This window comes from Poecilia latipinna, unplaced genomic scaffold (assembly GCF_001443285.1).
Source record: "Poecilia latipinna isolate Pla-1442-1.1 unplaced genomic scaffold, P_latipinna-1.0 Scaffold3654, whole genome shotgun sequence".
Classification (NCBI taxonomy): domain Eukaryota; kingdom Metazoa; phylum Chordata; class Actinopteri; order Cyprinodontiformes; family Poeciliidae; genus Poecilia; species Poecilia latipinna.
The window spans coordinates 26,343-40,787 of NW_015116270.1; the positions used below are offsets into that span (position 1 = coordinate 26,343).

Genomic DNA, 14,445 nt, shown 5'->3' on the forward strand with positions numbered 1-14,445 from the left:
AAAAAAAAAAGGTGATGTCACTCATTACTCTGCTTAGTCACTTCAGAGTTCTGGTTTTGATTGGTTGTTACCAGTGACTCTTTTACAAGTTTTCAGAATAGGAAAGTTTTTTTAATTTGAAAAAACTAAACAAAAACATCACGCTTGTCCAGTCAGGTGAATAAATTGGTATATCTATGCCTTTTGATTTCTAATCTGAAGTTTAAATTAGAAGTTTGGAAAGAATAATTTGGATTTCACATCACACCCCCCAAGCTCGAAATCCAACATGGCTGCCATAAAAGGACCAATGTGGGAGGAGGGAGAAGGGAAAGCAGTTCAGCTACATTTTAGGGCATTTAAATCTGAATAGTAATATACAACACCCCAAACTAAACACTTTATTGATCCAAGATTCTTCAGGGAGTTTTTGGTGGCGATGGCGTCGGCAGCAGCCAGATGTTGCTAATAAAATATATTTGATTAAATTAACACCAGCAAATGTGACATCAGTGAAAGAAGTTGTGGCATCTTGATGGTCTGAAGCAAACAGGTGTGCTTTAGAAATCAAATCTTTGCTGTCCATTGATCTGGGAAGAATTATGGAACCATTTCCAAACTGTATGAAGCAAAAATGATGCAAATTATCCACAGTGGAAAACGTCCAACAATCGGTACCCTTCAAAGGAGTGAAAAACGGTGGAAACCGTTTTCTACTGGAGGTGCTTCCTGCCCAACGCATCACCATCCACAACCACCTGTTGAAGACACTTCGATTATATAAGATCCCACAATTAATTTTTCTTTGGAATAAATAAGGTATTTTTAATTGAATAAAGTAGAGAGTTGATTTATTATACAACACTGTAGCATGTTAGGAGAAAACTAGAAATATTTCAGCACAAATACTTTACAGCCCTTGTCAAAGATTGGAGGCAGGGGGGTGATTTGGGTTTGTTTTGTAACCACAGAAGCTTTGCACCTTGCAGCCATTACCACAGTGTGACTTCTGAAGCATCAGCCAAACTAGATTTAATCAGGACAGTGATGGCCAGCAACGACAGAACGGCTGGAAAAGAGAAGAATCAGTGGACCTGAAGTTCAAACCTTAATCTGACGGAGCGGCGGTGCTGGAAAAGAAGTTTATTTCTATTGCACATTTCAGCAACAAGGAAGTCCAACGTGGTTTACATCATAAAAATATAAAGTCATGCGCCTTAGAGTCAACAACTGAGAAAATCAGTAACTAAACATTACATGTTGATGAGTGCCATCACCAAAATCATCAATACACACGAAGAAAGAAAGCAGCACAGGAACAGAGCTCTACATCCAGACCTCAGTGAAGCTCCACTACCATCATCACAGTCGCAACAAACTGATTTAAAGTAATATTTTATCAGGCTGACAATTCTTAAAGAAATGTTTTTTTAATTAAGACATGAAAATCACCTCTAATGTGCCTCAGAGGAACTTTAGCAGATATCTGTTAGCTTGTGAGCTGGATTACGTCATGATGCGTGAGGCAGCGTCATGGCGACAAACAGCGAGTCGCACAGACAGAGTAGAATAACTCTGTGATGCTACAGACACTAGAGGACAGGCCAGGCTTTGTGTGGGACACAGCATGAGAATGCACAACAGTCTGGTGTCGAGGTGCAGAACTCCATCTCACATAGTTAGCAGCATGAATGCACAAGGAACACAGACAGATACAAACACACGCACGCACACACACACTATCGACTGTCTCTGTGCTGTTGTAAAAAGGTAACGCAAAGTTCACCCCTGGTTGATGTTGCATTACTTTATTCTCAGGTCTGATTTTACAGCTGTTTGTCATTCAGTACATAAAGGCTCTTGATATTTAAAGTCTTTCAGATAAATATAAAAATTGTGGTGGAGGAACCAACAAATCTAGGGTAAACCATGTTATGTGTCACTGTAATCTGTGATTAAAACTTGTGATCAATACTTCTCAGAGTGATCCCACTTTTATGACAATTTGCAGAAAATGCTGAATGAAAATGGCGTGGTTCAAATTCAAACCCACCAAATCATGTTCAGCCATTTAAACTAACAGGCAGTGCAAGGAAATGATTAATCAGAGAAGCAGCCAAGAGACCCGACATGAGGTTGGAGATGAGTTGATGCAACAGAGATTGATCCCACACAACATCAATCTGACTTTTCTGGAAGATAACGTAGGAAATAATGTATTGCTAAAAGAAACCCAAAGGAAGTAAGCTAACAGGAGGCATGTTGTGATGACTTCCTGAAGGCGGAGTTTCAGAAAGACCAGGAGCTTCTTAAAGAGAAAGAGGCCCAATTTCAAGGTGTGAAATTACAAAGTCAAATTTATTTTAAGGCATATTTGATGCAGCATTTTTATAACAACTGAAGGTAACATTGTTACTTGATTGTGCTACAAAATGAAGCTACATAGCTGGCTACACAATACTGCCCCTAATTACAGCTCATGTGTTATCACAAACATCTACACTCAGACGTTTTCATCTAACATTAAGCTTTAACTTTTTAGGATCTTACCAGACCTTATTGACATCCGTCCAAACAGCCATTTTCACTTTGCCTGTTTTAGTTTTTTATCTCCTTTTTGATTTTTGTTTTCTGTTTTTTATTTCTGATCAGGCTCTGGAGGAGGCAGCAGCGAAAGCAGCAGAGGAAGAGAAAAAACGCCTTCTGACTCACACCGAACTTCAGGACCGCTACAGGACGGAGCTTGAGAGAGAAAAAATGGTACGTGATTCAGGAAATTATTCCACCAGAGCAACTGCAGAACAAAGACAACTTTTACTCAACTCTCTCTTTAGCTGCTCTGTATTTGCATGCATCTTGGTATGCCTGGCTAAAAAACCCCAACAACAAACGATTGGAAGAAATCTCAATGCTCAAAATAAAATAAAAAAATCTACCCCAATAAAGACCTGAAGTGCAGTTCCTAATATATCTGGCTTAACTTTGTTTCTCTGTTAAATTAAGTCATGCTCTTGTTACTGAAATACACATTTGGTAATTGTAGCGACCAGAAGGTATTTCATCTTGTGGTTGACTTCCTCTGAAAATAACATGAAATGCTGATCACCCTTTGTGGCTGTGTGACAGACTTTTGATGAAGATGTTTATCTGCGTATTTCTGCTCAGACAGCCCAATCAGCTATCTTATTGACGCATTTACTTCCAATTTTATTTCGGTTTCAACCAGAAATCCCCCAAACTTTGTTTTTGTCGCCTCCAGCAAGTACATTTAAAAGAAATAAGTTCAGTGCAACATACATGCCCTTCATAACCTCTGTCATACTTGTTAGGGATTCATTGATTGCATTTTTCTAACAATCACCAATCTGTAAAAAACTAGTCCCAATTTTGGCAGTTTTTTTTTTTTTTTTTTTTTTTTTGCCTGAAAAGTCGCTAAGTATAGCAATAGTTCATTTCCAGACATTTCCTCGATGATTCTTTGTTAATCATAAGTTCTGTCAATTTTAGTTTTGTTTAGGTAGTTAGAATATATTTAAGTTAGTTTGCATTAACTTGCATTAACTTTTGTATTTGGAATCATTTTGATTACTTTGATAACTTTTAGACCCTCCCATTAATGTAACAGATTAAGAACACCGGGGGGCGTAGTGGAGAAGATTTTTTGTTTGTCAAATGTATGCTGTGATGATGGGAGGTTTTTAAATTTTTATTTTTTTTTTACCACTTTTTGAACTTGTAGGATCAGATTAAGTTAACTTTTGTTTACATCTAGTGTTGATGTTTCTATTTCCAGCATCACTAGCTGTGATTCTGTTACAAATATGCGCAAAACTTTGTCGTTATTCCACTATTGTTGAAAAAACACAATTTCTCAATTGTGGTGTTTTATTTAAATAAGAAACTCAATTAAAAAAATTACACATTAATAAGTTTGTTCACGCGATAAATCATAAAAAAAAAACAACATTCTCCAACTACGTCCTTCGGTTTCTTCTACGTGGTTTCCAGTTGCATCGTCTCGCTGTTGATCATGTGACTCGTGTGATGCGAAAACATATTTCCATTGCAGTTTTGCAAAATAAACCAATATGGTCAATACAACCACCTCATCCTGGCATCAAAATGTTTTTGTCAAAAAATTAGTTATCTTCAAAACTGTCATATTTCCAATAAGCAAATTTATTTTCAAACTGTCAAATTGCACAATTGTTTGGTTAGTGGAAATCCATTTATTGAAGTGATTTAAACTGTAGTTAGTGGAAGCACAGCGACATAAATCTCATAAAAGGAAAGACATGTCTGTGGTTCATTCATGCTGCCAGAGAGAGAGAGCATGACGTTCAGCAGGTACAAATGACTTCCTAGAATCTTCTTAAAAAAATGTCAAATTGTCACAAAAGCCATCCTCCATCCATCCTCCGTTGCCAATAGAAACAGGGTTTCATTTTTCGTCTACCAGGTACGGCAGCAGATGGAGGAGCAGGTGGCCCAGAAGTCCTCTGAGCTGGAGCAGTATCTGCAGAGGGTCCAGGAGCTGGAGGACATGTACCATAAGCTAGAGGAGGCTTTGGAGGAGGAGAGGCGGGCCAGGCAGGATGAGGAAACCGTCCGTAAGCTGCAGGCACGGTCAGTCTGAAGGTGGAGGGCAGAGATTACGCCATAGAGAGGAAATATCCTCACAGGAAGAATAAACGGCTTCTTTCCTTTTCCACTGTAAAGTTGGGACAAGATATTAATATTACAAGGAAGTTACTAACTCACAAAAGGCCTTCAGAGTTCTGACTGCTTCTCTTTTTTTCACGGGAGTCTCACCGGGTCATTTATTCGTTTTTGCCACAGAGCTGCTGTGTTTCCTCTCTTGTCCTTCCTTCCTCTCTGCTGACATCAGCTTTCCACCGTCCCGTCGGCTGAGCGGCAGAGTGTTTCATTCTGTTCTTAAATTAAGTCAGTGTCTGAAAGACAACAATCTGTCCTTAACTTGCTGCTAAATAGATTTTTCTTACATTGGTGTAATCAGCTCTACCAGCCTGAGCTTCATCTGAACTGAACTTCAGAACAAGAGCAGGCAGTTTATTGGTGGGGTTGAGTTTTTGTTTGTTGAGTTCAAGTGTATTTAATTAGAATAGTTGGTTATATTAATGATTGTTGGAAGTTGGCAGTGATGGGGCAGACTCTCTTCAGAGTCAAAATGAGGTTTGTTTGTCTGTGGTTCCTTTCTGTGTTTGAGGAGCTATAGTTTTTGTTTTTGCAAATCAATGACAATAATGTCCAAACTCAATAGAGAACCTTCTTCTTCTTCTTTTTGTGGTATTTAGTGGCAAATAATTTAACGGTGCATTGCTGCCACCAACTGGTAAGGAGTGTGGATTAAGATTCTAATATCTATACAAAAATAAAATAAAAACGATTTAAGAATTTCCAGATTACTCATTTAAAACTACTTCAGTGAAGGCTGAAGATTAGGCCACAGACGGTAAAGGCACCACCCTGCCACCTGCTGACGCACAATAATATCCAACCTCAGGCTGCCACTGATATTTCAGCCTGAAGGAATATTTTCTACTCCACAGACTCATTCCATACACAGAACTACACTAGTGGAGTGATTTTTCACTTTCGTCATCTTTCCTGCATGCTGTCAGAATGCTGCAAACACTCCCTGCACACATGACCACATTTCCTGGCAGTCCAGGTGAAGACATGTTTGTTTTTAATAAACTCACTGGTGGCACAATTGTTTGCATCCCTGATAATCCTTTAAAAATTAATCCATATGAATCTATTGTTTAACAAATTAATAATCAACATCTTCCTGATTCTCTGGGTGGTTAATGACCCATTTCAGGTCACCATGCTGAAGGCAAAACGGGTCAAATATGAACTTTCCATCCATACTGTGACGTAAACATGATAGAACCTTTATGTAGGAACGAAACAGAGGAACAGTACATCCAAACTATTTGCATTATTTTGAGAAACGTCACCATCTGACAAATTTGGTTTCATTTTTTGTGTCAGTAGTTTGGTTAATCAGAGCCGTTTTCATGTGCAGACCCGTCTCCACTCAGATTGATTTTCACCTCTTTAAAAGTGTACAGATGTTCTGTTTTAAACTGACATGGTCACCGTGACTCTACACAAAATAGTCCAGGATGTATTTGCAAATTTACTACAAGGCAATGCAAAACATAAAAATCCCCCCAAACCTCCCAGGACCTGGGAGAATCTGAAGAGCAGGATTAAGGGAGGAAAAAATAAAACGTCTGCAAAGGGTGACCTCTTGTGGTCAGAGGTGGCTAGAGCAACATAAAAGTTTCCCCAAGCAACTAAAGAATATTATTACTCCTGCAGAAATAAGAAGTAGTCATCAAAAATGTAAGTAAGAGCACATGTGTTTAGTAAATAAATTACTTTTAATTACTGACAGTTTGATTCTAATCTCTGGTTTATATTTATATTGTACCAAGATATATAAAATAATATTCAAATGCTAATATTTTCACATTAAATTCGTTAAATAAGTAATAAGATACCCGAAACACTCAAGTCCAAATCTTGTTACTATTTCTAGTAACAAGATATTCTGTGCCTTCAAATGCACCGGCTCGGTCATCCAACAGGAAACAGGAAACGGGACAGAGACTTCCTGCTTCACCTTCACCAGTATCAGAGTGTGATTGGTTAAAATGTACATCTTTATCATTTAGCAAAGTGACCAGAGAAGAAAACAGATGTCTGGGGGGGATTAAAGGGGGCAGTTGCCCATGTTGTCCGTATCAGAAAGCGCCACTGATTGCGTTGCTCGTCTGTGTGTGGAGCAGGTTGCTGGAAGAGGAGGCTGAGAAGCGAGCCGAGCTGGAGCAGATCCACCTGCGTCAGCAGCGGGCCATCTCTGAGACCGAGGCAGAGAAACAGGAGCTGGAGAAGGAGCGGCGGGCCAAGGAGAGCGCCCTGCAGGCCGCCATGAAACAACTGGAAGAGCTGGAGCAGGAGAGGCAAGGAGCACTGGAGCAATACCAGGTCAGCTACGAAGGTCATGTGACCCAGAAATAATCAGGGCCTTAACATTTTAACTTGTGTTAAATATGACAAATTCTTCAGTTCAGCTTTTCCCTCCTTGTCTCATTTTTGGTCCTCTCAACCTGATTGTGTTTCTAAATCACATCAGCTTTAGATTTCATCCTTTTCTGTTTTGTTTTATGTCCAGTAATCTCAAACCAGATGGAAATATTCTCTGTTTTTTTTTTTTTGTCTCACAACAACACAGTTTAAAACAGCAGGAATGAAATCTTCTCAATTCATACCCCGCCCGTCAAACTCATTCAATTAAAAATGTCGAATCATTTCTCACTACTGCTAAAAATAGTTGTGTGTGTATATATTTAATAAGGTTTCTAAAGCAACTCTTTGTGTGTGAATCAGACGGTGATGAAAAAGCTGGAAGATGCAACTAACAACACCAAGTCATGGAAGCACAAAGTGGCCCAGCATGAAGGGATGCTGCGGCTCATCCAACCAGGTGACGCGCTTCTGCTTCCCTCTCTGTCCTCCCCAAATAAGAGTCTGAGTCTGGTTTTAGAGGAAGAGGCTGCAGGTATCTTAAGGTTGCAGTTCCATGATTAGGAACCCAAACTTGATTTTCTAGATGTTTCTCAGATGTTGACATTATACAGGTGTCTATTGCAGAAGGATTCATACTTGTTAATTCAGTGACATTGTTACACTTGGTTATATTTAGGGGAGTCATGGTCACCGTTTCCATTCATCAGGGCACCAACTCCACATTAACAGCATAAAAGCAATGGAAAACCTGTTTAGAGTGCAGCTAAATAAGTTTTATTTTTTATCTGGTGCACATGGCAACCACCTTTTCTTGCCGGCCTGGGCAGCCGCCCTTATGGTTCATATCAAAAACTGCTTCTGTGGAAGATGCAGGAAAAGAAACGACTCAAGGCGAGCATTTCAAAAACCACTTGTTTGTTTCGCTCTCTGTGCCGACTATGCTACACACAAACACGTTGCCATAGCAGCCGACTAACAGCTCCACGAATGTATCAGAATTCAACGCCAAAAATCACGCAAACATTTCCCAGAACATTCAGTCCATCAGTTTTACGTTTTCAGGCTTGATGTTTATTTTGTGATTATTAAAAAGTGATCGTCTGAACACAGCGGTGGTTGGTTAGCTCATTTAAACACCTCTACTGATGACCTGTCAGAGTGGGGGTGTGGGTCGCTTACTCTTTTTTCAAATGAACCGAAACACAGAATTCTGCAGCACATCTACATGTTAAGATAGTAAAAGTCAAGCTAGCATAAGTGACCTACTTCTCTCTCTACCTCTCTTTCATTTTAAATTAAAACCTTTTACTGACCTCTGAAGGTCAGTAAAAGACCTTGATATCTAGCAGTCATAGTGTTGACGATTAGTAGCAAAACACTGAGTCCCTTTTGCTTTTATACATCACGCATACATTTAATATTTAGCGTGCTGTGTTGACACCTTAGCAGCTAAAACCAATGGTAGCCATTGTTGGCCAGCAGTTTTTTGCCCTCCAGCAGGGGGCAACGTGTCTGTAGGTAATCTTACAAATAATGCTGCGATTTTCTGTTGTACGTTTCTGTTGTGATACAGGTCTTAAATTTAATTCATAGCCGTCTGAAAAAATATTCATTTCGAGTTGGCGAAACCTGCAAGAATTTTGGATGAAGAATGACGTTTTTCTTATCGTCCACAGGCTCTAAGGGGCCACAGAAGATCACCAACTGGGGCCCGGCAGCCTTCTCTGACGTAGAGCTCAGCCTGCGGGAGAAGCAGTGGCAGGAGATGAAGAACCAAGCCGCTCAGGCTCAGTGAAGCTGCCGTGAGAACTCGGCCTCAAACTGGTCACTAACGCAGAAGGCTGGTTAGACGTGTTCAGTAAAACAAACCTGTAGTGACTGAAATCAAACCTGGTGACTGGATTTTCCAACCGGACACAAATACCTGGTTTACTAGCAAACTGAGGCATTTTTAAATTAGGGCATTGATTAACTGATTAGTTTGGATCCTTTAAATGAATCTTTAGTGTTGTCCAGCAATAGACTAACCAGCCGTACTGTCAGTGTACAACACTAAAGACCAGAGCTGTAGTTTAAACATGATTCACCAAGTTTAGCTTGAATCCAGTGAAGAATCCAGACGTCTGTGACAGCGGTGAGGAAACACTGGAACACAGACAGTCACAGGGTCTAGTTAAAGGCTGTAAATACAGCAGAGCTGGTATGTTAATGCTGTAGATATGAAGTCATTAATCTAAGACATTGTCACAAAAACACAATACAAAACTGCATCGTCCTGCTCTTCAGTTTCTTCTAGTGATTTATTCTGATCCGTTGTCCTACGCAGAAACAGGACAAGCACACTAATACATTGATATCAATACAACAAGCAGACATTTTTATTGTGAGTATTCTTTTTATTATTTTTCTACAGTGTGCAGTCTGCATTTGTCTGTGCTTCTGGTGCACATGGAGTGGCATAGTCTAAAAATGACAACCTTAGAAAAGATTCTGCCTTTACTTTGAGGCCAAGTGGGGATATAAATCAGACCTGAAGAAAAAAAAGATTGCATTAAATCACTGGTGGCGCAATTACTGATGTTCCGGTTTGGGAGAAACTCCCTTTGCATGCAGGACCAAACTTCTTCTAATGCAACGTTTGACCCAAATGGAGCAAACAGACAGAGGGGTGTTGATGTTTTCTTTTCTAGATTTCCCTGAACCGTCTCTTAGGCCAGACAGCAAGTGATCATATGAGGATGATCTAAGTATTCTTTGGGATTAATAAAGTATGTTTGAATTGGGTTGAATGGAATAATATCTGGAAGTCCCTTAAATCTCAACTTCAAAAAATAAAGGATGCTTTAAACTTCTTTCAGCCACATCTATTTAAAATAAATTCTGAGAGACACTAAAATTGTGCAACCTCTTGATTTTAATTCCACTTTGTTTTTAGAGCTTTCCTCTCTGATTGTTGTCATCAAAAGGTTGGACATTTGAAACTTTTCAGTGACAAATTGTGCTACTGCAACCAGTAAAATGTGGCTGTGACTGTAAACTCATTTAGGAGCAACGAACAACGAGCTAGTTGATCTGCCCGTCCGCTCCCCGTAACATTGTTAGCTGTTTGTACATATTGTCAAATTGATTGATTTATGATGTGCAGCTGGTTAAAGGAGGATGTTGGCTTATCTCATCCAATGAGGGAACCGATTCTCTGCTCGTACTTAAACAACGCACTACTTTTAACCTGATTCTCAAGCTAACAAAAGGCTTGTAGTTCAAGCTGTTAAAAGTAAAAACATTCAGGAGCTAAATCTGTCCAACGCCCTGGACTCTCTGGGACCGTTTTAAAATGAAGATGAGACATTTTGTCATTTTAGCCAGCATCCACTACAAACAGGACTTCTAACTGCTGGACGTCTCTGCTGCACTCATAATGTCCTGATTAACTCCTGTGATTGTTGTTGTTGTTTTTTGATATATGCATTTGTAAAAAGCTGGAGACTGAGCTGTGTAATAAAAACGATTTCTAATTATGCTCTGAGTTGTGGAATCTAATTTTTCTCTCTTCATCCCAACATTGTTTCCATTGCACAGCAGTTTTCATTATAGACTTTCCTTCAGCTGAGGCCTGTGATTAAGAGAGCTGCCAACAGGGGGCGCCAAGGTCAATAATAAATATAGCCAACACAACAATCAGTTTTGTTACTCTATTGTTAATAAAAGATAAATCCTTCATTTGTTGTGCACAACTAATTTTGCACTAAATACACAACAGGCAAAACTGGTAATAATGAATGAAATGATATGAAATTGTTTTATTTGTATCTTTAATACTACAGTTAGTATTGGGACAAGCTAACACTAAATATAGATGTAGAATTTGAAAGAACAGTTTTTGATCACATGTAAAAAGAGTAATGACTATAGCTGACATCTGATTTCATTGTGATTTATGACATTGTAGGTTTGTTTTCATCTCTTAAGCATATCAGAATATATTTTTGTGTATTTTTGTTGTTTTTGTAAGCATGAAAGGGGATGTAGAAATTTGACGCAAATATATGCTTATTATTGTTTAAACGATATCTATTTTGTGCGCAATATTTACCTCCCCGGACAAACAACCTAAACAACACTGCCGCTTAAAAATATTTATTAATTCCAACAATCTCAGTTCACTAAAAACTAACCACCCTTTTTTTTAATTGAATAATATTATGAAGTGTCGCTTTTAACGTAGTGTAGTTTCTGGATATGCTGCCAACTTTGAGTAACTTCAGTGAATGAAGAACAAACAAGTATTGGCCAAAAAATCAACAGAGACACACCTATTTATGTCAAAGTGAGACCTCTTGTTTGTTCACCAGCTTTGTTGTTGTTTGCTGCAAATACTGCATATTGTCACTGGAAGTACACATTTATACATTACTGTAAAAGTATTAGTTTAGAAAGTTTTATATTGGAAAAGACTCATAAAAATCTTTGGAGAGATTCTTTGTTGAATGAAAAATAATCTATAGATTCCAGCTTTATCTCTTTGCCTCAATCTCTCAAATATTGCATCCTGTTTTGCACCACAGGAAGTTTCTACCTAGCTTATTGCTGAGCATCAGCTGCCCTCTTGTGGAGAAACCTTTGCACTTTTTCACATCAGTGGGTTTCTATTCGTATTGTTTTCAAATGCAATTGCAGTTTTTCTTTTAAAAAAACAACAACAAACGAACAAACATATGGACGTTCAATATAATAGAAAGTCTTACTGTTATTTCAACTACTAAACAGAAATAATTCCCAAAGTGAATTCCAATTGTAAAATGAGAAATAATATGAACACTTGAAAATATCTGAAAGTGAAACTGCTTGAATATGCAAAAAAACAACAACAAAAAAAAACATGTCTCTACAAAAGCAAAATAAAACCACATTCTAGTTTTGTCTGATAAGCACATTTAGGCTTTTCCCCCTCACAGAGGCCTTAAGTCCCTTTAGGAATAAAGTTCTACCAAAATCAAATGAAAATATGGCATGATTTCTGCGCCACCAATTGGGCTAAGTGAGCTATCTGGTCGCACACTTCTTTGTGAACGAGCAATAATTTGAATCAAGTGCGTTTAAGGGTGCGTTCACACTGCAGCCTGAAGTGACCCAATTCCGATTGTTTTGACATAATGCGACCTGTATCCGATCTTCTCATGGCAGTCTGAACAGCATAGGTCGGATTCTTTTTCGAATGTGACCCATATCCGACACGTATCCGATTCAAGTGCGACCTAACGTCCAGGTCGCATTCATCCGAACTGAACGTCACTGATTCTCAACAAATCTCACTATTCTGCGTCCTGATAAGCGCAAGTGGGAAGAAAAACAACAACCATGGCGGATTATATGAGGATTAAGTTGTTAATATGCTGCTCTGGCCGGACAACAACTTCAGATATGTAAGCTAAGCTCCACCGTTAGCCTCCATGTTTACATGTTTACTTCCGCAAACACTGAAGCAATTCAATTCAAACAGCTCGCATTTACTGGCAGTGTGAACGGCCCCGGCAAAAAAAAATCGGAATTGCCAAAAAATTGGAATTGGATCACTTCAGGCTGCAGTGTGAACGCACCCTAAATCTCACAAAAGCTCACTCCGTAGTGCTTCGGCACGCGCTCATCTCTTGACAACTCACTCAATCTGCTTTCTGCTCACGCGCAACTGTTTCTCTGCTAGCTCCGATTTTATAATACTCGCGCAGCTCTGTTTCTATGTGCTCGCCACTTGTTATATGTAAATGATCCAAATCACCAGCCAGTCACAGACAAGTAATTTTTTATCCTGCAGTATGGTGGACCTCAGTTCCAGACTACAGTCTTTAGGCTATAACAGGTTTTCTTATTTACAGTGGTGTTTCAGTACAGTCGAAGATAAAATTGATGCTCACCCGCAGTCAGGTAAGGTCAGTGTGTTTATAGTTCTGAACGTATTTCAGGCGCCCAACTTCCACGGATCATAAAAGAGATATTTATTGGATTGCAGAGCAACAACAGGCAAAGCAATCCAATAAATGAAAGAAAAATATCAAACCTTATCAGGCATTTCAATTAGGCTCAGCAGGAGGGGAAGAGACCGACAGACTTCGAGTTGGCTGGAAAAACATCGTCCCTGCTTATTGTCCCTCAGACTTTTCTGACTTCAGATTTAGGGCTGGGAGCCAGAAAATCTATTTTTAAAAAGACCAGCATTGACATCATAATGAATATTGGTTAAAAAAAAATTCTCGTGTGTAAGCTCTTCAGTTATTTTCCCCCATCTAAGTTTCAAAATTTCTGTTGCATTCCGAATCAAACTTTAAAGAAAAAAAAAAATGTCAACTCCGAGTTTTTACGACTTCTCGGCTGCCTCACCCCACTTCACCTAGGCAAGTCCCCAGCTCCACATCATTCCTGGAAATCCACCCAGCAATGAACGTCCGGTCCTAAAACTCAATTATCTCAATGACTGACATCCTACAACAGAAAAATTGTATCCACATTCTATGCAGATGAATCTACCTTGTAAAATCTCCACTATTATTTCACCCCTTCCTCAACCCCATCCTCACAGAATCCCCAACCAAGCTAATTCACTCCATCCCTTTTCCGTATCGTGCAACAGTCATTTGAGCGAAAAGGGAAGGGCCAAACAAACACATACACACAAATCTCCCCCCACTTCTCCAAAAAAAAAAAAAAATCTGTTGTCCAGATGCAGTCTCCACATACCACAGCTGCACTAACACCGCTTTATACAACAAGTTGGCTCGACGTTAATGTTGAGTAGAATGCCGGATGCGCCCTGTTTACCCTTCTGCCTCCGATCACTCCCAGCTCTCCCCACAACCCCCAGCAGCGTCTGCATCCCATCATCGCTCCATCTTTATATATCCTCATAATCACTGTGATGAGGTTATGAGGCCTGTGGCACGCGTGCTGCATTCCTGGGAGGTGATGCGAAACAGAAATGCATTAAATTCCTGATCTGGAATCCATCGCAGGGGGTTTATAGCATATCTCTCTGTGTTAGAGTGTGTGTCTGTGGAAGTTGTGGTTGGGTTAGAATGTCTAAAACTATTCATATCCCTTAGAGTTCATATTTTCTTTAGTTACAATCACAAATGTCAATGTATTTTATAAAGATTTTATGTGATAGGCAGTGGCAAGGAGGTGCAAATGTATGAAGTGGAAGTTCTTAGCGAATGAAAATCTGAAAGGTAAGGGCATGCTGGAGTTTTAAGCCCCTTTTAATTTGATACTACTAAATAAAATCCAGGATAACTGGAATGTAACTTTTAAAGTTACAGTCGCCACAAACCATGTCAGATGAGCACCCCGTATGCTTCATAACACTGCATTTCACACTACACATCATCTCTATGGTGAGACATGATGGTGGCA

At 39.3% G+C, this 14,445-nt stretch overlaps 1 protein-coding gene across 1 annotated transcript in view; it reads left to right on the forward strand.

The window, feature by feature from the left end:
• Nucleotides 1-9,378, forward strand: part of LOC106941414 (switch-associated protein 70-like) — a 35,193-nt gene extending 25,815 nt beyond the window's left edge. The window contains exons 8-12 of the mRNA XM_015024440.1: nucleotides 2,632-2,739; nucleotides 4,439-4,605; nucleotides 6,801-6,999; nucleotides 7,402-7,498; nucleotides 8,718-9,378. Of these exons, the coding sequence (XP_014879926.1) occupies nucleotides 2,632-2,739; nucleotides 4,439-4,605; nucleotides 6,801-6,999; nucleotides 7,402-7,498; nucleotides 8,718-8,836 (690 nt within the window). The 3' untranslated portion in view covers nucleotides 8,837-9,378. The remainder of the gene's footprint in view (nucleotides 1-2,631; nucleotides 2,740-4,438; nucleotides 4,606-6,800; nucleotides 7,000-7,401; nucleotides 7,499-8,717) is intronic.
• Nucleotides 9,379-14,445: the final 5,067 nt, after the last annotated feature.